General features: G+C 47.1%; 1 protein-coding gene across 4 annotated transcripts in view; it reads left to right on the forward strand.

The window, feature by feature from the left end:
* Nucleotides 1–21,541, forward strand: part of MACROD1 (mono-ADP ribosylhydrolase 1) — a 211,091-nt gene that overhangs the window by 144,671 nt on the left and 44,879 nt on the right. For 3 of the 4 annotated variants that reach the window (XM_063316602.1, XM_063316601.1, XM_063316600.1), the window contains exon 4: nucleotides 7,780–7,809. The exons of the other annotated variant lie outside the window; for it this stretch is intronic. In XM_063316602.1, the coding sequence (XP_063172672.1) occupies nucleotides 7,780–7,809 (30 nt within the window). The remainder of the gene's footprint in view (nucleotides 1–7,779; nucleotides 7,810–21,541) is intronic. 4 annotated transcript variants of the gene reach the window in all.

The following is a 21,541-nucleotide window of genomic DNA, read 5'->3' on the forward strand; positions in this document are numbered from 1 at the left end:
GCTTTTTAATTTTTAATTTTTTTAATGTCTATTCTATTATTTAGTACTGTTTAGTTTTAACAATTAAATGGTTCATAGCTAGATTTATTCGCATATTCACGTATTCAATAATTAAATTCATTCACGTATTAAATATGCATTCACGTATTTTATATACCTGTGTATCTGAGGGGTGTGTGTGTTAGTGCACTGTGCAAGCCCAGGCTGTTGGATCAGTTTACGTAATATGTGGAGCCCCAAAAGGGAGTTAATTCAGGAACCAGGTTAAGCATGTTATGGGAACACAGCCCTTAATTCTTTTTTTTTTAATGGAGGAAGATGGTCAGGTTGGATGTCTCAGCATTAATCACTAAACTGACAACAGTGTGGGATAATGACTTGGTTGGCCCACCTGCCATCCAGCACCCATTAAGCACCTTGTACTACTACTCCCATCACTGCCAAGGTATGATGGGGTTTATAGTCCAACTCATCTTGAAAGGATCTGTGGGGGTAGGCTCCTGAGCTGGGTTTGAGGAAACAGGCCATAAGTCCCCCCTCATTCACTAACAAGGTCCCTTCCAGCCTGATCTACCTTGCAGGATTGTTGTGAGCATAAAATAGCGAGGGACGAATGATGAGTTAAGGTTGTTAGCGGAAAAGCAGAATGCATGCATCATAAATAAACGAAGCCTCGTGATAACTAAAAAGAGGAAATAAGGTTGAGAGATATCAACTAGGTCCATCTTACCCAGCATTGTCAACAACCAGAGAAGGGTTTGACCTGGTGGTAGCCAAGGATGGAAACTATGACCCTTTGAAAAAAGTGGGGCAGGGCCTTTTCTGCAAGGGCAAGTTCAGACAAATTTGTTCCATTGGAAGGGAGGAGAAATGGTGGTGAAACCAGGCAGGATGGGGCAGAAATTAAGGCTATATGTGATGCATGTGAATCCTCCAACTGGTCAGTTAGACCAGCATGTCTCAACCTTGACCACTTGAAGATGAGTGGACTCCAACTCCCAGAATTCTGGCTGGAGAATTCTGGGAGTTGAAGTCCACACATCTTAAAGTTGCCAAATTTGAGATACGCTGTCCTATACGATGCTCCAAGGCTACAGTTCCTTTCTACTTTGAAGAGCTTTCCCCAAGTCTAGTTGGGTTCAAGGTGTCTGAATCCAACCCATCGGAAGGTCAGGGGGTCCCGTCAAGGCTGTCTTGAAGCACCCGCACCATTCCTCCTTGGCCAGCCTGGGCAAATTAACATGGCAGCTCCAAGCTGACCAGGAGGGGAGTAGATTTCAGAACTGCTGGCCTATCTTTTTTTTTAAAAAGCTGATGGATTAAAATCCACCTTTGGAGGGCGAATTCCACTGACAGGCAGCAAAATCCACATGTCACACTATGTCAGCCTATCTAGGTAGACCAGACAGGAAACTTGACCAGATGAGCTAATTCTACCTTATTGTAAGGCTACATTAACAGAATCTTGCAAGTCTGAAAGTACCAATTCTCCCCCCGCCACCTTCACAGCATGAGAAACAAGGGAGCGTCCCTTCTGAGCCTCTTTCTCCTCCCATTATGCAGCTGCAGGCTCAGCCATCTCTTATCTGACCATTCCCTTGGCAGCATCTCTTTGCCCCGTCTCCCAAGGTCTTTCCCACATCCCATTACATCTGAGGTCAGCCAGACAGGAAACATGACCAGATGAGCTAATTCTACTTCATTGTAAAGCTACATTGACAGAATCTTGGAAGTACAATTCTCCCCCCCCCCCCGTCTCCTTTACAGCCCAAGAAACTAGGGAGGGTCCCTTCTGAGCCTCTTTCTCCATCCATTATGCATCTGAGGGCTCAGCCGCCTCTTATCTGACCATTCCCTTGGCAGCATCTCTTTGCCCCTCTCCCAAGGTCTTTCTCACATACTAAGCCAGTGGAGAAGAACTGATTCAAACAGTGACCTCCTCCTCATCGTTAGAGTTATTACCTCCCCATGATTCTGCTCGAACCCTAACATGGAGAAGAGGGATCAGTATCGCCTTCTGGAGGACAGCAAGCCCTTCCCCTCCTTCCCCTCCTTCTGGGCTGAGCTGAGGAAGAACTGACAACCCCAATTAGGTCGGCGGCTCTGTCCGAGCTCGCCTGGGGAGGCTGTCGATTAAGCGTTTGCAGGGCTAATTGACGGGCCGGTGCAGGTCTGCTTGTTTGCCAAGAGAAGGATGGAGGTGGGGGTTGGACAGTGACCCAGAGAGCAGCAGCCCCGATGGGCTGGTGCGTCTCCCCGTTGCAGAGGCGGCGGGTGGAAAGAAGTCAATCCCGCTGATCGCCCAGCTCCCGAATTTTCAAGGCCAACGCTGGGCTTCCTTCCTTCCACACCTGCCAAAGTGCCCGCCTTTATTGGTATAAAATATGAAACTGTTCCTCTACCGAAGGTGCATGCCAGCCTTCCTCAAGCCAAGCCTGGGAACTCGTCGGCGTGCTGCTTCCTTTGCAATTTCTCTTCTCTTTTCTGCCTTGTCAAAATTTTGACGGCACCTTCCTCCTGGGAGCGGGCTCTTTGCGGGCTGTCTAATTCTGAACGGCAGGAAAAGAGAAATCTGCTTTCCACAGAGTTAAAATCTTGATCCGTCTAGCAGTCGGCTTCAGGGGCTCCTGGCTTCCCCCGGTAGGAGAAGCTGCCGTTCGAAAAGGCTTGAAGCTTCAGCACCCAGGAAGGAGAAGGCATGGGGGCTCCGAAGGAGGGAAGACCCCCATTTTGAGGTCCCACAGGATGAAGGTGCCCCATCCCTGATTTTTTTTTCCTAGCCCATCCTAGAGGCGCTGGAGATTTCCGTCTGCCAAAGATCTGCCATAACATTCAGACATTTGGATTTTCTTTCCATTCAGACCTTTGAGGTGTCTTTTAAATTCAGGCAGGGCCCCTTTGTTGTTGTTGTTTTTAAAAAATCAGTTTTGGGGGTCCACAGAAAGCCAGGTCTGTCACTGGAATGAGCAGAGGATAACATTGTGGCCCATTTCGTTCTGGTGGTGGTGGGGGTCTGGAAGTGGCTTGAAAGGCCACATGGGTGAGGGTCAAGGCATGATTTGGCCCTGTATTCTCTTTTTGAGAATTAAGTTTGTGTGTGTGTGTGTTTGTGTGTGTGTGTGTGTGTGTTTAAAAGGCAGAGTTTAAGAATGGAGTTCTTAAAAGTCTGGTTTTGGATCACTGCAGAGCTAACCAGTGTTTGTGGGGCAGAATCATGGTTCCGTCCTTCCCTAGTTGGCCCGGGAAATGTTCCTGACTGAAACATCGCAACACATCAAAAAGAAAAGGCAAGAAAAATTGCAACAGCAAAAATTGTCGATAAACTTCAGCAGTGGGACACTCTGGAGCTCAGAAGAATTAAGTTGGAGGGCACAAGTTGGCCAAAGATGTGTTGTTCCCTCCTAAACTAGCTTAGAATTATGATTAGAACTTGTTCTGTGACGTTTCAGTCAGGAACATTTCCCGAGCCAACCAGGGAAGGACGAAACCATGATTCTGCCCCACAAACATTGGTTAATTCTGCAGTGATCCAAAACCTGACTTTTAAGAGCTTTGTTCTTAAACTTTGTTCTTAAAACACACACACACCTAATTCTTTCTATCCTGCTTAATGATGGTTTTTAGCTAGTTCTTCCCGAAAAACAAAACCCCAAATAAACGTCTTACCTACCCCTGTTTGAAGCCACCTGTTTAACTGTACTTTTGTTAAGTCACCAAGCACGAAAATTTCCTTGGCAAATAGAATGTAACTTTCATGCTCTGGTGCGAAATCGATATGCAATTCACATATTGATTTTATGATTGTAGTTTTATTTTATTCCTCCCCCCGCCCCCCTCCCCCGCCCCACACACCAGATTACAAGCTGCTTGGAGCCCATATGGGGAAATGCAATATATGCATACTTTAAAAATAAAACAATATGGATAATACTGCAGTGTCTTGTAGCTTTCAGCCATTTCAAACGACTTTCCCTATTGATATTCCCGCTGAGGAGAGTTGCAGCTTTGCTGTGGGTCCTCCCTGTGCAGTTAAATTTGGGATCTGGAAGGGATCTCGGAGGCCATCCAGCCCAACCCCCTTTTCTGTGCAGGAATCCCATTGAAAGCATCCCAGGCCGAGGGCTGCCCATCCTCTGCCCCACTGCTTTGATGGGTAGAAAATCCTGCAATTCCTGCCTTGCAGCAAAAGAGAGAAAAAAGTTTATTCTGCCTTCTGCATGTTCTTTCATAACAACACTCACACCTCTGCTTTGATCACCCTTCAGAGACTGATTAAATAGGTGATGAAGATTTGGGGGATTAAAAAAAAGGTGCAGAGCCTAATTGAAAAGACCCTCCAACCTCTTCCGGCTATCCGCCTCCATTCATGGGTCAGAAACACCCTAGCTGAGAAACACTGATCTAACAGCTGCCTTGCCTCCACATGTTGAGCTTGGTTAATATACAGTAAACCTTGGTTAGTTTTTTTTTTTGGTGGTTGAGTGGAGTTGTGCCAATCCAACCCTTCAGATTAATTTACGGTTCGGTTTATTCTGTGAACCGAGCAAAGGGTGGATGCAGGAGCCCCGTTGTCATTATTTCCACTTGCCAGAGAGAAGAGTGGGGGTGGGGGTCTTCCCAGGGGCGTCTGACTGGGGACACAAGCTGGAAGATCTGAGCTTCTAAGCTGACCCACCATGGCTCATTTGGGGCTTTGAATAACTCTGTGCCCATGTTGCACGGCCAATTTTTGTTTCCTACCTCTTTACCCTGCTAGGGCTAGTCCTTTTTTGATTAAAAAGCCAAGGGAGAGCAGTTTCTTTGATTGTATGTGTATATGTGTGTGTCTTTGAAAAGCAAAAATTGCCCTATAAATCCATTCAAAGTTAAAAACACCCTGCAGCCTCTGCGTGTGCACGTATATACTACCTATCCCCCAGTCTAGCTTCCCTCCCACAGGAATGCTGGGATTTCAACTCCCAGAATTCCTAGCCTGCCCACTGGGGATTGTGGGAGTTGGCAGCCTAACCCCCAGACAACATTAAGTTGGGGAAAGCTAACTCATGCCCAGGGGCACTGAAGACCAAGTGGCGCTCCTCACTCGGGGCTAGAAGGCCATACCATTTTGACGGATGTCAGAGCCGGTAGCCCACTCCCCAACTCCTTTTAAACAAGGGACCTTCCAGAGTTGAAAATTGGAGGCAGACATTCAGCAGGAGCAGAAACTCGGGAAACGATGAGGGGTCTTTGGTTTCCTTGATAAAGTCTCAGCCACTCCATCGTTGAGTAGCTGGGCTCCAGATTCAATCTAGATTTTTTAAAAGGTACCAGTCATTCTCTCTCTCTCTCTCTCTCTCACACACACACACACACACACACACACTCCGCCTCGCCTGCTACCATTGTCAACACTTTCTGCACTAACTCAGTAGTCTGGCTGAGCGAAAGGCCACTGCTTAATTTCCTTTATGCGCTGAGTAGAGGCCCACTTGCTGCTCAGCTCTGCGTGCATCCCTAGGCATTTTGATGGCAGCCTCTGCACACACTCCCACACCCACAATCCCTGCTGGATTGGGATGCTTTCCTGCACATGCGTGCCCCTCATCTCCATTACACAACTCCCTTCTCCCAGTTTCCATGACTCAGAGCTGTTGGCTGATCTCCCAGGGCGTGTGGGACCTCTTCTGTGGTGGGTGTTTCCGAGGTGACCGCATCCTTCCACGAGTGCTCCTGTTGCCAAGGCAACATCCTGATAACAGGTGCAAAGCGCTAGGGCATGAATGGATGTGGGGATGCTGTGATTGCCAGCTGGGGGGAGGCTGAATGGGAAAAGGGTGCCCTCTCTGCGCCTAAGCATCAATGCGTTTGGAGGCCACAGGTCGCCCCAGCCTAGGGCAGCGAATGGACGCATTCTCACAATGCACTCTGGTGAGACAGAGCAGGATATGCCTTAACAGGATAGCCTTGTTCAACCACCATACTAAGACGATACTGGATTCCCACAATCCCCTGGCCCATTTGAGCCAGTGTTTCTCAACCTCAGCAACTTTAAGCTGGGGAATTCTGGGAGTTGAAGTCCAGACCCCTTAAAGTTGCTGAGGTTGAGAAACACTGGCCTAGGGCATCAAGTTGTGCCAACCCAGGCTCCGTTGGGTTATGAAAATGGGTCTCTTTTAGCCTTTGAATTCTCAGTAGATTGGACACCCTGTTTCGGTTAAGCCGGGATTCCACTTTTAAAATAAATATAGTTTGAAGTATTTAATAACTAGCCTTCATCTAACCAGCTGGTTCTGGTGAAAAAAATGAGAGCAGATAGAATGCAGAAAAGAAAAGCGGGAAATCCCATAAATAAAACAGCAGAATAACAGTGCAGTTGGGCCCGTATATTTCTGTTCAGAATTAAGTCCCTTGGACAATTGGACAATGCCTACCATCCTTGCCCGGCTGGCTGTTTCTAAAAATGTAGCTAAACTAATCTTTTGCAGCAAAACAGCAAAGGGTCTTGGGGCACCCGACAGCGTTCTGCGAAAATCAAGAGGTGTTCGTTTCAAAGGGGCCCCAGGATGGTTCTACAATCTTATATTCTCTGCTCTTTTTCTAAAGTTAAGATCAGCCTGTATAAACTATATTGATTGGGAAACATGCCCAGTTCCTCCTGCATTTTCTCCATGAGGTATGGCAAATGTACATAGGCACTGTTCTGTGTGAACCGTCAGTTCATATCCTCCCCAGGAATATGGGTCACTTCCCTGCAGCCCTCAGGTAGGGCAGAAAGAAAAAAATATGTTCAATCAGTTGAAAAGGTTGCCCATCCTTGTTATTGACATCTGAATGGCACATTCTTGTTTTCCTTTGAGCATGCAGGAGCCTGCTGATTTGTTGATAAAAATTGCCGGGTACTGTACGGCTAAAATGTCTGGAGGACACTTAAAATCTCCTCCGGTACAACCAAGCTTACAGAAGTTGTTCTCACTACTGCTGATAAAATAAATTCTAAAATAAAATGGTTCTCGCTATTGTTGATAAAATGAATTAAACTGTATTATCAGTGTACTGGATTCTGATGGTGTTCTGGAAGGGCTTGGAGACCTGGCGGTTCTCCTGGGCCTTGGGATAGGATGGATGTTGGTCCCCTTACTGGATGTAGAGCAATGTTTTTCAAACTTGGCAACTTTAAGATGGGTGGACTTCAACTCCCAGAATTCTGGGAGTTGAAGTCCACCCATCTTAAAGTTGCCAAGTTTGAAAAACATTGATTCAGAGTGAATGCGCCTCCCCCCTCCCTGGCTTTACGTTCAAGAGAACGAGGGAGGGTCAAGTCTGAGACGCTTTCTCAGGTTACAGTTCTGGCCCAGACTCAGATTTCTCTTATCTGACCGTTGTCTTGGTTTCAGCTCTTCCTCCTGTCCCTCGAGGTTATTCTCGCAGCCGATCACAGTTTTAAACTGTGAGCTGCCCAGAGTCACCTTGGCATCAGCAGTGTCTAAATCTGATGAAATAAACGAACAAATAAATAACTATATTAGTCCATCAGAATGTGTGGTCAAGGAACACTCGCTGCCCTGAAGGGGTTATAGCCTAGCAGGGACCCCCTGCATCCAAAAATGGGCCCAACGTTCGATGCTCCTTTCTTTCAATTTGCAGGTTCGACAAGACTGAGGGTCAAATCAGGGACAGGGCTGGAAGGGTGGGATATTGCAAAGTTGTTCAACCACCACAAGCAGCATGAATCAACCGAAATAGCTCCTAACCAGACAGCAATTTACTGACATCCTCTTTTTCTCTGTGTTTCTCTTTTAGCTAACAGTTCCCTGCTGGGAGGAGGCGGCGGTGAGTTTTTTAATTGATACCTTTTTTTTTTCACGGCTTGGCAATTAATATCTCGGCTGATTTGGAAGGGAAGGGAAGAAATGGTGTCTTGGCACACAGTTCGTGGCTGGCCAAGCAGCTGTTTGGGGTGTAAGGAAGGCCCAGTTAGGCTGGACCTAGTTCAAGTCCTGCCCAGCTGTGACAACACAGATGTCCCCCAGAGGCTGACATGATCCCTATGGCTGTGTCATGAAAAGAATGCATGGTTTAAGTCAGAACCATTTTGAAAGTAAACCAGATTCCAGGTCCTACGGTTCACAGGTTGAGCAATACCACAACGCGATCAATGTGTTTGGGGCTGTGCATGTCATGTGAATGTGTTCCCGGGGGTTTCTAGACTATGTTTAAGGACTTGTGTATTTTCTTCCAAATTCAGCCGCTGGCAGATTCTTCCCTAAACCGCAGCTTAGGGCAGCCCGCACTTTAGCATGACACATGAACCGTATCGTTCTTTGCGCTGGACATTTCCCTGGGGTTGAGCATCTAACAGACCTCTTGTTAGTGCATTTCTAGTCTGCTCCTTAGGACAAGGCCTCCCAAGTGAACATTTCTGCAGGCTGTCCAGCAAATCAAAAAAACAAAAGAATGCTTGTGGTAGCAGTTCATCGATGTAACCGTATCAGTGAGGCCGTTAAAAAAAATGAAGTTGGTCGATCAGCCGGATGGTTGGCAGAATAAAAAGCAGACTTTGGCTCGCAGGCAGCTCTTGGGAGAAGGGTGCCACGAAGGGTGCCATGTCTCTGGCATCCCATAAGCTGACTGCCCACTGAGGTAGGGAAGGGAACGGTCTGGCCCCAGACTGCTTAAGACAGTGGGGAGAAAATTTCCAGGGCTGGCTTAAACGTTGGGGTACTTATCAATTTGGTGAGCCTTGGTGGGTAAGATTTCAACTGGGCAGATATGGAAGAGGACCAGGAGTTTCCTGAATTTTGGTGAAGGAAAATGTTATTTAGATCAGTATTTCTCAACCTTGGTGACTTTTAAGATGTCTGGATTTCAACTCCCAGAACTCCCCAGCCAGCATGGCTGGCTGGGGAGTTCTGGGAGTTGAAATCCAGACATCTTAAAGTCGCCAAGGTTGAGAAACACTGGCTTAGATCACTGTTTTCCTCTCATTTCCTATCTCAAAGGCACCAGAGGGGCCACTGATGTTTCGAAAAAACGATCAGAATGGCTCAGGAAGACATCAGAATAGGATCCTTAATTTTATTTGCTTTTCAAATCAGGGTTTTGCCCTGACCCTACCCGCTTCCTTTTCTTGGTCCTCCTTATTTTTTTAGAGCACCCCCCAACTGCCCCTTAGCACGGTCACCCCCTTCAAAGACCTAAAAAAAACCCCACCCCTGATTTGTCGGCTTCCTGCTCCCCCCAGTTGCCCGTTCCCCAAATGCCAGGCCTCTGTGCACCATGTGCATTGGGTGCAAAGCAAGGAGTCTCACAGGTTTCCAGCTTCTTACGGATGCTGTGTTCTCCCCACGAAAAGCAAGTTGTGTTGGGTTTCTGACACATGTTCTGGAGGACCAATAACTCCTGGGATTTACCTGTCACCACCCAGTGTCCTGCCTAGTGTTGAAGCTTTCTGCACAACACAGTGGAGTCTCCTTTGGGTTTTTGGCCGCCCACCCCGCGTCCTACAGGTGCAAGCGAATGATCCTCACATGCCTTGCCAGCCAGCGTGTCGGATGCCTGTACCTTTTAGATCTTGGCTTCATTTATTGATGCCCTAAATTTGTTTACTGCCTCCTCAACAATTCCAAGAACAGAATACATCCCGAAACATAAAAATCAAAGCGCCCCTGAATAAAAACAAGCATTCGTTGACATTCACCCAAAATAAAACCCAAGGAGAACAGAAAACAAACAAGTGTTGCTACAGCTGTATTTTCCCTTCCTTCTTAAAATATGCAAAGAAATTCTTTTAAGGAGCCGGCGCATGTCACCATCAGGTACTTCCATCTTTTCATCTGGCAGTGAAATGCAACCACCTCTGCAGTGGCTGGCGATGGGGGGGGCGCTTTGTATTTTTAAGCAAACTGGCTTACTTTCCACTTCCCAGATTTCTCTTTTGGTCCTTCTCCAAATTTTTTGGTATAGTTCTTGGCTAAAAGAAAACGTGGATATAAAAATACCCATTTTAGGATAAGAGGTGTACAAAACATATAGAAGAACATGCTTGGGGGAGGGAAAAAATATTTAAAACGATGCAAGCTTTCCTGCAGTTTTTAAGTGGCAGCTTAATTCTTAAATGCTACGGAATGGATTTATAGAGAAGCATATTTGAAACTAACCTGGGCTAGAAAGGGATTAATTCTTCCATCCCTGTACAGGTAGTCCTCGACTTACGACCACAATTGGGACCGGAACTTCCATTGCTAAGTGTTGCGCTCATTGTGAGTCACACCCGATTTTACGACCTTTTTTACTGCAGTCGTAAAGAGAATCTGGCTTCCCCCATTCACTTTGCTTGTCAGAAGCCCCCTCCAGGAACGCCACAAATGGCGACCACGTGACCCCAGGACGCTGCAACCATCGTAAATGCATGCCAGTTGCCAAGCGCCCAAATTTTGCTCACGTGACTGCTGGGACACTACGATGGTCATAAGTGCAAGGACCGGTCGTAAGTCACTTTTTTCAGCGCCGTCGTAACTTCCAATGGTTGTTAAACAAATGGTTGTAAGTTGAGGACTACCTGTACAGGAAAAATTTTCCCCCATGCCTGCCCTCATTGCCGACACAGTTTATTAGAAAAGACCAGCCGAGAATGGTTACTCCTGCAGAGCGACAGCAGGGGCCCTCTCTGGATAGCCAGAGGTTGCAGAAGAGGCAGTTTTCCAGCACAGATGAGGACTGCAAGATGCTCTTGACTTGCAGCAATGAAGAGGCCATTTACAATTCTTCAGCCCCCGCATAAGGAGCACATTGCAGCCCTTGCTCAGCTGAGATACTTGCAAAGAAAGCCAAAAAGGGCCGGCGTCCCGAAACCCAGCCCGCCAGCAGGAAAATCACAAGGAGGTGAAGGAGTCAAGCAAACAAAGCCGCCCCCCACCCCCACTTCCCTCAAGGCCACCCCCGCCCAGCAACCTCATTGCCAGCATTAATGGATCCCTTATTTATGCCTGACCCCGAGTGATCCCATTCGATTTCAGTCTTTGAAGCCCCAAACCTGTCGACAGTTGTTTTTGTACGTTGATAAACAAGAACCGAGGAGGGGGGGATTTATCCTCCCATCCATTAACCTGTGATCTCATGGCTCACAAATAAACCTTGAAGCTGCAGACTTAGCAGTGACCCTCCTTTCGTCCCCCTTCCCGCCCACCCCCAGCTCACCAGGACTGCCGATGCGTCTGCAAAGCCGGGAGTAGCAGAGATGCAACAGCAGGCCCGGCCAAAGGGGCTTTTCCACCTGCCTTTGCAGGCAGCGTGCTTAGAAGACACGGTTTTTCTAGGCATGTAGTCCTCAAGGTCTGGAATGGCGAGGCCGAGACTTAGCCGGCTGTGCTGATTTGTGAAAACCCCGATCCCCAGCTTGAGTTCTGCCAAAGCCATTTCAACGGCTTTCCTCCTCCTTGCTTGATCCTCCCTTTAAAAATTGGTGTAGAAAAGTGCCTGAAGTATCAGACGTGAATCAAGGCTGCAACCAAAGCCCGTTCCCAACCTCTCCAAAAAGTCAGGTGAGAATAATATCAGAATTATAATCAACGGCCTGGCCGATAACAATGCATTCAGCTGGTCATCTATCGCTGAGCTACAGATGTCCCTTGTCAGGCGTTTCTGGGACCCTCCATGCATGCTGGCTTACAACACCCATCATCCCCGGCAATTGTGGCACTTCACTGTACCTGCCAGGGCCGGGGCGTTCCTGCCTAGCCTAAATGGAGCAGAGGTTTTGTAGTGTGGTTGACTAGATCCGCCTGAAGCTGAAGAAAAGATGGATGGCTTGAAGCATGTTCTTCCAGCAATTAAACCATCTTTGCAAATGGAAGTGACGTTTCCTCCTTCAGTGGCCAAAACACACTCCGTGACGAAGGGGGTGGTGAGGCAGAGCAGGGATCTTAAATTCCTAATCAGCAAAAAAAAAAAAAATCTGAACACCAAAAAAAAAAAGCAAGCGAATAAACAAAAACCTCAGAGGGGACAAAATCAATTCCTGAATCTCCAAGAGAGGGTTCGCATATCTCCCCACCCACATGAGATGTGACAGGAGTCCCTTAAAACGTGGTTAAGATTGATGCCACAGAGAACAGTAGCCCTTGACAACTGGGAGTCTCTCTCCTTCCACGGCTCCTGGCGGGGCTAAAAATAGCTCTTCTGAAAAATGCTGCTGTTGGGGCACATCTGTGCAGAGGCATCCTCCAGATGTTGGCTGAACACCTGGACAGGGTAGGCGGTTAAACAGCAGAAAGGGCTTGTAAAAGCAGCTAAATACGCCTCTACAAATAAAACCGCCATTGCACAGAGCAAAACCTAACCCCAAGGTCAAAAATATTAAGTGTCACTAGCCAGTGTCTGTAGCTTCTGAGGGCTGGTACCGACTAGCCAGCGCACATGCCCGGCAATAATGCTGGATAATGCAGATCTTTGGGTTTGGTGATGTAATGTTATCCGTGACTGAAACTCATTTTCTGCCCTACCCATCCGAATCACGTCCAAAGTAGTGTGTCTCTGCAGCCCCCAGCCCCACCCGTACAGCCTTGCAATATTTTTAAAGCCTTCTTTATTTCATTTATGGGCCCAGGAAAGGCAGACACCTGCCCTCCATGTTTAATAGACCGACAAAAGCTTTGCAACGTCTTTGCGTGCACCCCCGGCTGCAGTGGGGAAGCGTTGGCCATTTCTAAGATTGAACGGGGTACATTCTCTCCGTCCTCTTTATATTTTTAAAGCCAAGATTGGCTGATAGACCTGAGATTTAGCTTGACAGCTCCCGTTTTCCCTGTTCCCTCCTCCCTCTCCACCCATAGCGTTCGGCTGCCACTTCGCCGGCATCCTTGTCCAGAAGTACAATTTCAGTCCATTACTTTGGGTTTTATTTTCCAGCCTTTAAAAGTTGTTTTGCAATCAAATTAAAAAGAGAGGAAGAAAGAGAGTGAGTGTGTGTTGGGGGGGAGGGAGAGAGAGATGCCCTTCCGCTAATGCACTCTCCTACGACTAAGTGCCATAAATCTTGGCATGGTGTTAAAAAGCTGGACCTCGGAACTGGGCTGTTCACAAAAATCCCCCATAAATCTCTGTCAAGCTGAGCTAATGAAGAAAACAACAAACTGTCAATCAGAGAAGCTTCCAGAGGCTCCCTCTTCCCCATCCCGGAAAGCTTCTTGCACAAGATGTCAAAGGATGGCTTCCTTTTAAAAAAACATTATATTCAAGGTAAGGTATATTCCGGGTATATTCAGTGGCCGCCCCTAGGCCATTTACGTCAGCAACTGGGAGCAGAAGAGATGGATTTTAACTTCTAGTTCAGTGTTTCTCAACCTTGAGGACTTTAAGACGTGTGAACTTCAACTCCCAGAATTCCCCAGCCAGCCACACTGGCTGGGGAATTCTGGGAGTTGAAATCCACACGTCTTAAAGACCCCAAGGTGAGAAATGCTGATCTAAACCCAGGACAGGTTGTTCTCTTATCCTTCCAGTGCCCTGCTAACCTTTGGAGGTGTTTCAGAAGAGAAAGAACAACAGCCACCTCTCCTGGACAGTTTAAATGGTTTTTTCAGCACATTGCGGAGGGGTGGGCTAGATGAGCTTTGAAGTTCCTTCCAACTCAATGATATGCCATCCTTTCAGAGGAGTCCAAAAAGGCAAAATGTTGGCCACAACTGTGTGATCGAAGCCCCCGTTCCTTTTTAGGTGCATCACAATGCACATGATGCCCATTCGATAGCATGGTTGTGGCTGACATCTTGACTTTTTTGACCCCTTCCTTGCAGATACCCCTGCAACAAGTGGTCCACCCTTCTCTGTTGCAGACTGATGTGGCTGGGGCCTGTGCCTTCACACAAAGTGTCTCTGTAATGGTGCGTGGGAAAGACCTTGGGAGACTGAGCCAAGAGTCACTGCCAAGGGAACAGTCAGATAAGAGCTTAGCCCGCAGCTGCATAATGGGTGGGGAAAGAGGCTCAGAAGGGACCCTCCCTCGTTTCTCAGGCTGTGAAGGAGATAGCGGGAGAATTGGACTTTCAGACTTGCAAGATCCTGTTAATGTAGATTTATAATAAAGTAGAATTAGCTTTATCTGGTCATGTTGCCCTTCTGGTCTACCTGGGAAGGCTGACACTTTCAACACAGGGATATATTATTTTTAATCTTCCCTTCCCTTTCGGTCTTGGGCAACAGCTCTGCTTTCCAAATCAAGGCCTGCTAGGAATCCAAGCCTCAGATTTATTGGTCGTCTCCTTCTGCAGTTGTTTCCTGCTTTTCCTCATGCTTTACCTGTCTAGCGTCTGTACTGTGCAGAATTGCTTGATTTTATTTTACTTTTTTAAATCGGGGCGTGCAGTTCTGCCTCTTGCCAACCCAGTTAATTCACTTCCTCTCCAAGGCCCGTTTGAAAGCACAGAAAAAGGGACCTGGCTGAATCCGTGCTGGATGGCAGCATTTCGACGGGGGCTTGCCTGCACGTTTGACAGGCGCCATTTGCTTCCTTTCTCCTGCAAACAATCCCAGCCAGGGACAAGCATATACTCCGCAGCCTGTCTTCAAACCCCAAGGAGATGCTTACAGAAGGGATTTCCTGTCTCTCTCTCTTTTTTTTTTTTTGGCAGACTTTTAAGCTTTTCTCTCGGCACCCCCTCTCCATCAGCCTCACTGCCTCTTGGGGAGAATAATCAAATTTTTGCTCCAACGCCTTCCTTCCCTAGGGTTTGAAATGTGCGTGTCGGGGAAGAGAGGAATGGGGAGAGCCTTATTTATTTTTATTTTTTTTCAGGAGCAAAAAAACCCCAATTCCTTTTCTTAGGAGGTATGCTAAATTGCTCGAAAAAGCTGTACGTGGCTGCAATTTGCTTCCATAGGGACCTGGTACTGATGATGATGATGATGATGATTCCCTGGGGGGCTATACAGGTTCTCCCCCCATCTGTTGCTCTTAAGGTAAAGTTATTTATTTCTGCATGGCGGTAGGAAGAAAAGGGGGAGGTTGCAGTCTGGGAACTTAAAAGTAATCTGTACTGGAAGGAGAGGACGACCATGAACCAGGAGACGGGCAAAATGCTTCTTGTGCCAAGTATTTCTAGTAGTGGTTTTTAATAAGATCTGTTACTCTAAATCAGTGTTTCGCAACCTCAGCAACTTTAAGATGTGTGGACTTCAACTCCCAGAATTCCCCAGCCAGCATGGGTGGCTAGGGAATTCTGGGAGTTGAAGTCCACACGTCTTAAAGTTGCTGAGGTTGCGAAACACTGCTCTAAATAGTTGTGTTAATGGGGTGATAGAGATATATCTGTATGATGGATGGGTGGGAAGACAAGTTTAAATTACAATCCATGGAGCAAAACCCACACATTTTCCAACTCCTTCCCCTTCCATGAGGCACAAGCAGTAGTGTTTTATATTAATGAATGAAAAATAAAATGACTTGGGTGTAGCTTTCTTCCATTGGGCTCGCAATCCTCTGCTTCAAATCTCAGACCTCAGATCTCGAACGTTGTTCCCTGAAGCTGGAAAGCTTCAAAATGGCAGCACTCTTTCCCAGTTAGCAAGACGCTCATCTTTAGCGGGATGTGCGCAGATGCGCAAAATAATCTGACTTTGGGGTCACCGGTGCAGTGGACACGTTATCTTCCAAACTGTGTGTCATATATACACTTTTAAAACCTTCCCTTCCCTTTCTCATACGGGGAGCGCTCCAATCTCACGTCCACAACTTTTGGCAATTTTCCGGAGCAATTCTGCCTCCGCAGGGCTCTTTCTGGGGCTGGGGGACATTCAGAGACCCCGACTCCTATCCTATGAGATCCAAATGCCTCCCTTGGGGACCCCGCAACCCCAACCACCACCTGCCAGTTGCTCGTCAACCGTTCATCCTGCAAAGTGGTTTGTTCACCCAGGGCGCACCCAGCTGGCGCTCAAGTAGGGCCTGTATTGCAATCCCTGCCAAAAATCTTGCTTTGCACCTAACCTCTTTCCAGCCGACTGGAAAAAAAGAAGGAGAAGGAGAAGGAGAAGAAAAAGGTGTTTTATTGGGTCGATAGAAGCCCAGAAGAAAAAACCTTCCATTTTTATTAATATGATTATGATTATAACTCCCCACACCCTGAAACAATAAAAAATAACACCGGACTCTTCTCTCATCACAGTCCTCGGGAAACCGGTGCACGGGCTCTAAATCAGACGCTAAATAAACGCCCGGGCCCGGATGCGCATCGCGCTCTTGTTTATTAGGCCTGACATGTTTACTCTGCGATAAGAAACGGCGCTTTCACCAGGAGATTTGTGTTCTATTTTTCAATTACCACTCGTCTTTCTGTGCCACTTTTGCACTAAAGGGATAATAAATGTATCGGAGCGTTTCAATTATTCATCTAAATCACGGATGCGCCACGGCCTTCGCTGCCGCCGCGGATGCTGCTGTGGCACAAGTTGACAGTTTAATTCACGAATCTCTTTTAGTTTCTGGGCTCTGCTGGCCCCTCGCTTCTCCATCCTGACCTGCCTTTTTTCACTTCCCTTTCTTTCCCCCAAAGACCCAGATGGGAATGCCTTCTTGCCACAGCAGGTGTCTATTCCTTTGGTGGGGGGGGGAAATGATGCATCTGCTCCAAACGGGTGTCTGGGGGGGGGATGGAACCATGATTCCCATGGTCCCCAGCTATTGGCCATCATAGCTGGGGCTGGATGGCAGCTGTGAACCAGGATGGAGAAGCCTTAGATGCCAGTCAGAAAACCTTCCATCCATCTCTGCATAAAGACTCCGTTCTAATCTTTATCGGACTTCCAAATTAGAATAAACTTTTTATAGTATGGACAGAATTGGAGTTTGCAGTTTTCATGCTATGATTTATACTGTGCTGACCGTGGTCCTGATATTTAGGCTTTGCTTAGACCAGGGTTTCTCAGCCTAGGCCACTTTAAGATGTGTGGACTGCAACTCCCAGAATTCCCCAGCCAGCAATGCTGGCTGGGGAATTCTGGGAGTTGCAGTCCACACATCTTAAAGTGGCCCAGGTTGAGAAACCCTGGCTTACACCTTCATAGCTATGATCAGGCTGAAGTGATATGTATTTAGTTATTCTCAACCAATTAACTATATACAGGAAAATTATAATTTCTAGGACCTTTGTAAATCCCTTATCTACTCATTTGTATCTTATTCCTTTGTCCTGTTCTTTTGTTCTTCTTCCTTCCCTTTATAATTTATCATTATAATTTATCATTTTCTCTAAAAAGTCTAATAAAAAAGTACAGGCCACTCATATAACTTATGGCCACTCATTTAATGACCATTCAAAATTACAACAGTGCTGAAAAAAGTGACTTACGACCAGTCCTCGCACTTATGACTGTCCCAGTGTCCCCCCAGTCACATGATCGAAATTTGGGTGCTTGGCAACCGGCATGTGTTTACAGTGGTTGCAGCATCCCAGGGTCACGTGATCACCATTTGCGATCTTCCCAGCCAGCTCCCAACAAGGAAAATCAATGGGGAACCATATAATTCACTTAATGACTGCAGTGATTCACTTAACAACTGTGGCAAAAAAGGTCTGTTTTTTTCCTTCGAAAAAGATTCCACAAACAATCCTTTTTTCCCCTCTCCAAACAAAATGCAGGAGTTATTTCCTTTCCACACGAGACAGGTGGCAGGCGAGAAGAGGGTGTGTTTAGGATTGGGGATGGGTGAAGCCTGAGGGGGCGTGGCCAGGATAGAATGGGGCGGGGCCAAGATGGAAGTTTGCCAAGGGCCAAATCATCTGGGTTTATCTTGATTTTTTTGGTTGTTTGAAAAAGCAGCAACTTCACTAACTCAGCCAGCAAAACATGGGTGAGACAAGCCACGAAGCCATCTCTTCTTCTTCTAACCCCCCCCAAGAAAAAAATCAGTATTACGTGGCATCTTCTGATTTACCTTTACGAACCAGCTGCATGTAAATGTTTTCTCTTGTGCACTTTAAGTGGCCAATGAGGCCCTGCTTAATGGCCTTTTGTTATCCCTTGTTCTGTGTCAGGTTTCTTGTTTAAATCTTCTGATTCTACCCTCCCCACCCCCACAATTCCCTTGCAGGTTGTTTTAGGAGAGGCATCTTGCTTATCTCACCTTCTGTTCCCCCCAGTGAAAACCTAGGCCTGTCTCTCTCCCCCCCCCCGCCTCAAAAAAAAACCTCAGCCACCAGTCCCCAATAAAAGAAAGCATACAAATGATGGAATCGGAGGGGCTGAGACCAGGCAGGATTGGGAAGAATGCCAGGGAAGATTATGTTGGGTTTAAAGTATTTATCTCCTTTTATTTCCCCATTGCTATCCCCCTCCCCACCCATAGAGTCTGCCCCATGGATCCACAGGACTGCATCCCCCCCCCATCAGTATTAATCACTATTATCTCTTTGCCAAGGGATTTTTAAACTATTCAGTTTTAGATTAGCTGGGTGTGTGTGTGTGTGTGTGTGTGTGTGTAGATTGGAAGGGCAGTGCCATCAGCAGCCAAAGAAAAATAAATTTACTTCAGAGGAATAGGGGTGAAGTTTATTTATATGACTGTTAAAACCCAACACAGGGTTTAATCCTTTCTGCCCAACGGGAACTCTCCAAGGTCATGCCCCTCTTTCCAAATCTGAATTGGGCCCCCTCCTCTTTTGTTTGGCAAATCTGGTTAAATTAGCAGCTTATTGAGGTTGTTTCAGATTTGCCAGGCATTTTTGTTCTCGTTTGCCTTTGATTGACGGCTTTTGCGCCCTCCCCCTCCTCGTCACTCACACCCCTCCCTTCAATTTGTCTCTTTTATTTAGACTGGCAGTCCCACATTGGCAGCCTCATTGCGGGCAGTTGGGCACAAAGTCATAAATTATCCCACCTCCCAACTCAAAAGGAATATCTATCTTCCCTTTGGTTTGGTTTTCGTGTGATCCTGAATTTTTCATGGAAAACGACAGCTGCGGCCAGGCCGCGGAGTAACTGGGAGAAAATGTCAAAAGTTTGGTCGAGTGAAAGATCGGTTTATTTCCGAGGAAAGTGGGAAGCGGGTTTCAGGTTAACCTGGGTGGGAAACGCAGTCATGGGAGACATTCATGAGAATATGAAGAAGTAGTCTTGGAGCTCACTTGCTCTCTCCTTTTCAAGCAGCAGGGGGTCATTTCTAAGCCGCAGATCAGCCAGGGTCTGGTCAACCTTTCCCCAGAAACCTCAGGGGAAAACAGCTTTATACATTAAATAAATAAATAAATACAACAGGCTGTGGGGGGACTTTTTTTTAAATCTGTTCAATCGTGTCCAATTCTCAGAGACTGCCTGGACAAGTCCCTGCAGTCTTCTTCGCAAGATTTTTCAGAAGTGGGTTGCCATTGCCTGCTTCCCAGGGCTGAGAGAGAGTGGCTGGCCCAAGGTCACCCAGCTGGCTTTGTGCCTAAGGCAGGACTAGAATTCACAGCCTCCCGGTTTCTAGCCCGTTGCCTTAACCACTAGACCAAACTGGCTCTCAGGGGGACTAAAACAGCTTTATTAAATAAATGGCAAGCTTGTTCTTAAGGAATACTTATGACTCTGTGAGAATCACGATGTGGAAGAAAAGAGATATTTTTTTTGTTGTCCCCCCCCTTTTTTTTGGCACCGTTGAATGCAGTCTAGGCTAGTTCTCAGTCACTTCTTTCCTTTGGTGGTCATTCCCAAAGTAATCTATTTTAATTCTTGGCTTGGCTTGGCTTTTTCTTCCTTCGTAGTGTGATTCTCCGAATGAAGGTTTGTCAAAATTAATGGTGTTGCTGTTTTCTTTGCTATATTAGTAAATCAGCTTTTCTCGAAAACTTTGCTTGGGTAAATTCTGAGGGCACCTCTCTATTAAATAAATAAAAAAACTAAATAAATAAATGGGTTGCAGGGGGGCTGAAGCTGCTGAGAGCTAAAACAGCTTTATAAAATAAACAAATAAATAAATGGGGTATAGGAGAATAAACCTGCTGAGAGTTAGAGCAGCTTTATTGAGACTGTTAGCTATTTGAGTTAAGCAGAACCTCTACCTCCAGAAGCAGTATACCTGTCCCTATCACTATGGGAGCAGAAAGAAATATCTGTATCACATCTCCCTTCTGGAAGACAAGGGATGGACTAAAGCAGTGTTTCTCAATCTCAGAGCCTTTAAGATGCGTGGACTTCAACTCCCAGAATTTCCCAGCCAGCCAGTTGAATTCCATGCATCTTAGAGCATGCCGGCTGGGGACTTCTGGGAGTAGAAGTCCACGCATCTTAGAGCATGCCGGCTGGGGACTTCTGGGAGTTGAAGTCCACGCATCTTAGAGCATGCCGGCTGGGGACTTCTGGGAGTTGAAGTCCACGCATCTTAAAGCATGCTGGCTGGGGATTTTGGGAGCTGAAGTCCACACATCTTAAAGCATGCTGGCTGGGGAATTCTGGGAGCTGAAGTCCACCCACCTTATAGGCTTTGAGATTGAGAAACACTGCTCCAAAGGAACCTGAACGGATCTCCTGCCGGCTGGTTTGCAAGGAGCAGAGCATCCCCTGGCGCTGGGTGTTGTGGCTTGGCCTGTAACATCTGGGAAGCTCTCGGTGACCTCTGCAGTGGATGCTGGTCCAGCAGAGGAACAGCCCCCTCTGTGCCCGCTCTGCTCAGCCTGCTTGAGCCAGCTGGGACAAGGGAGGGATTCATGGCCCGCTTTCATAATAACCTCCCATGCACTCTGGGAACGGCGCCTCTTTTGACTGGGTTGGGAGGGGACATGAATGGGGGGCCTGTTTATATTCCTTCCAAGCCTTTTAGACAGCAGTCATCTTCCTGGGCTTTGGCGCCCCCCAAAAGAAAAGGGGGATTGTATGCCAAAGTTCGAAGCGGCGGGGAATCAGTAGATGTCGAAAGTGGGAGGGACAGAAAATGCCAGACCCTGTCTCCCCACTTCCCTGCCCCTCCAGGGCTGGAACTAGACTGGGAAGCTGGAAAAACATCCCAGGAGCAGAACCATGTCCCTGTTGTTGCCAAGAAAACCACATGGACGTGTTGGTAAAGTCCCTTGCCAGCCTTTCCCTGTTGCTGTTGTATTTTTGCCCCCACGATGGGAAAGGGTGGCCGGGTGACATTTCAAAGCAAATCAAGATGCTCTGGGGGTTGCCTTTCTTTTTCGCAAATGCCAAGGCATGACCCACCCACGCCTCCTGGCTGACGCCCACCGATTACTGGAAAACTCTGGGTTGTTTTGGCTGGTCAGCTCCGATCTGTCCCTTCCTGTCCTCAGGCCTGACTCGGCCACATTCCCACGCATTTGAGAGCTGCTTTCTGTAATGAATGGGATTGTCTTTCTGGGCTTGGAAATCGGGGGGGCGGGGGCTGACTGGTGGTGATGCTACAGGAATGCATCAGGAGTTTTTTAAGAAAGGAAATTATTGTTTGCCGTGATGAATGAGTTGCTGTTGTTTATGGGCCCATTATGAAAGCTTAATTTTTCAAAAGCCCACCAGAAATCTGATTGATCTTAATGGTTGTGAGATTGCTTCTGAAAATCCAGTGGCATTTATCTGTCTCCCACTATGAATGCCACGG

The sequence above is a fragment of the Candoia aspera genome, chromosome 17, assembly GCF_035149785.1.
Source record: "Candoia aspera isolate rCanAsp1 chromosome 17, rCanAsp1.hap2, whole genome shotgun sequence".
Taxonomy (NCBI): domain Eukaryota; kingdom Metazoa; phylum Chordata; class Lepidosauria; order Squamata; family Boidae; genus Candoia; species Candoia aspera.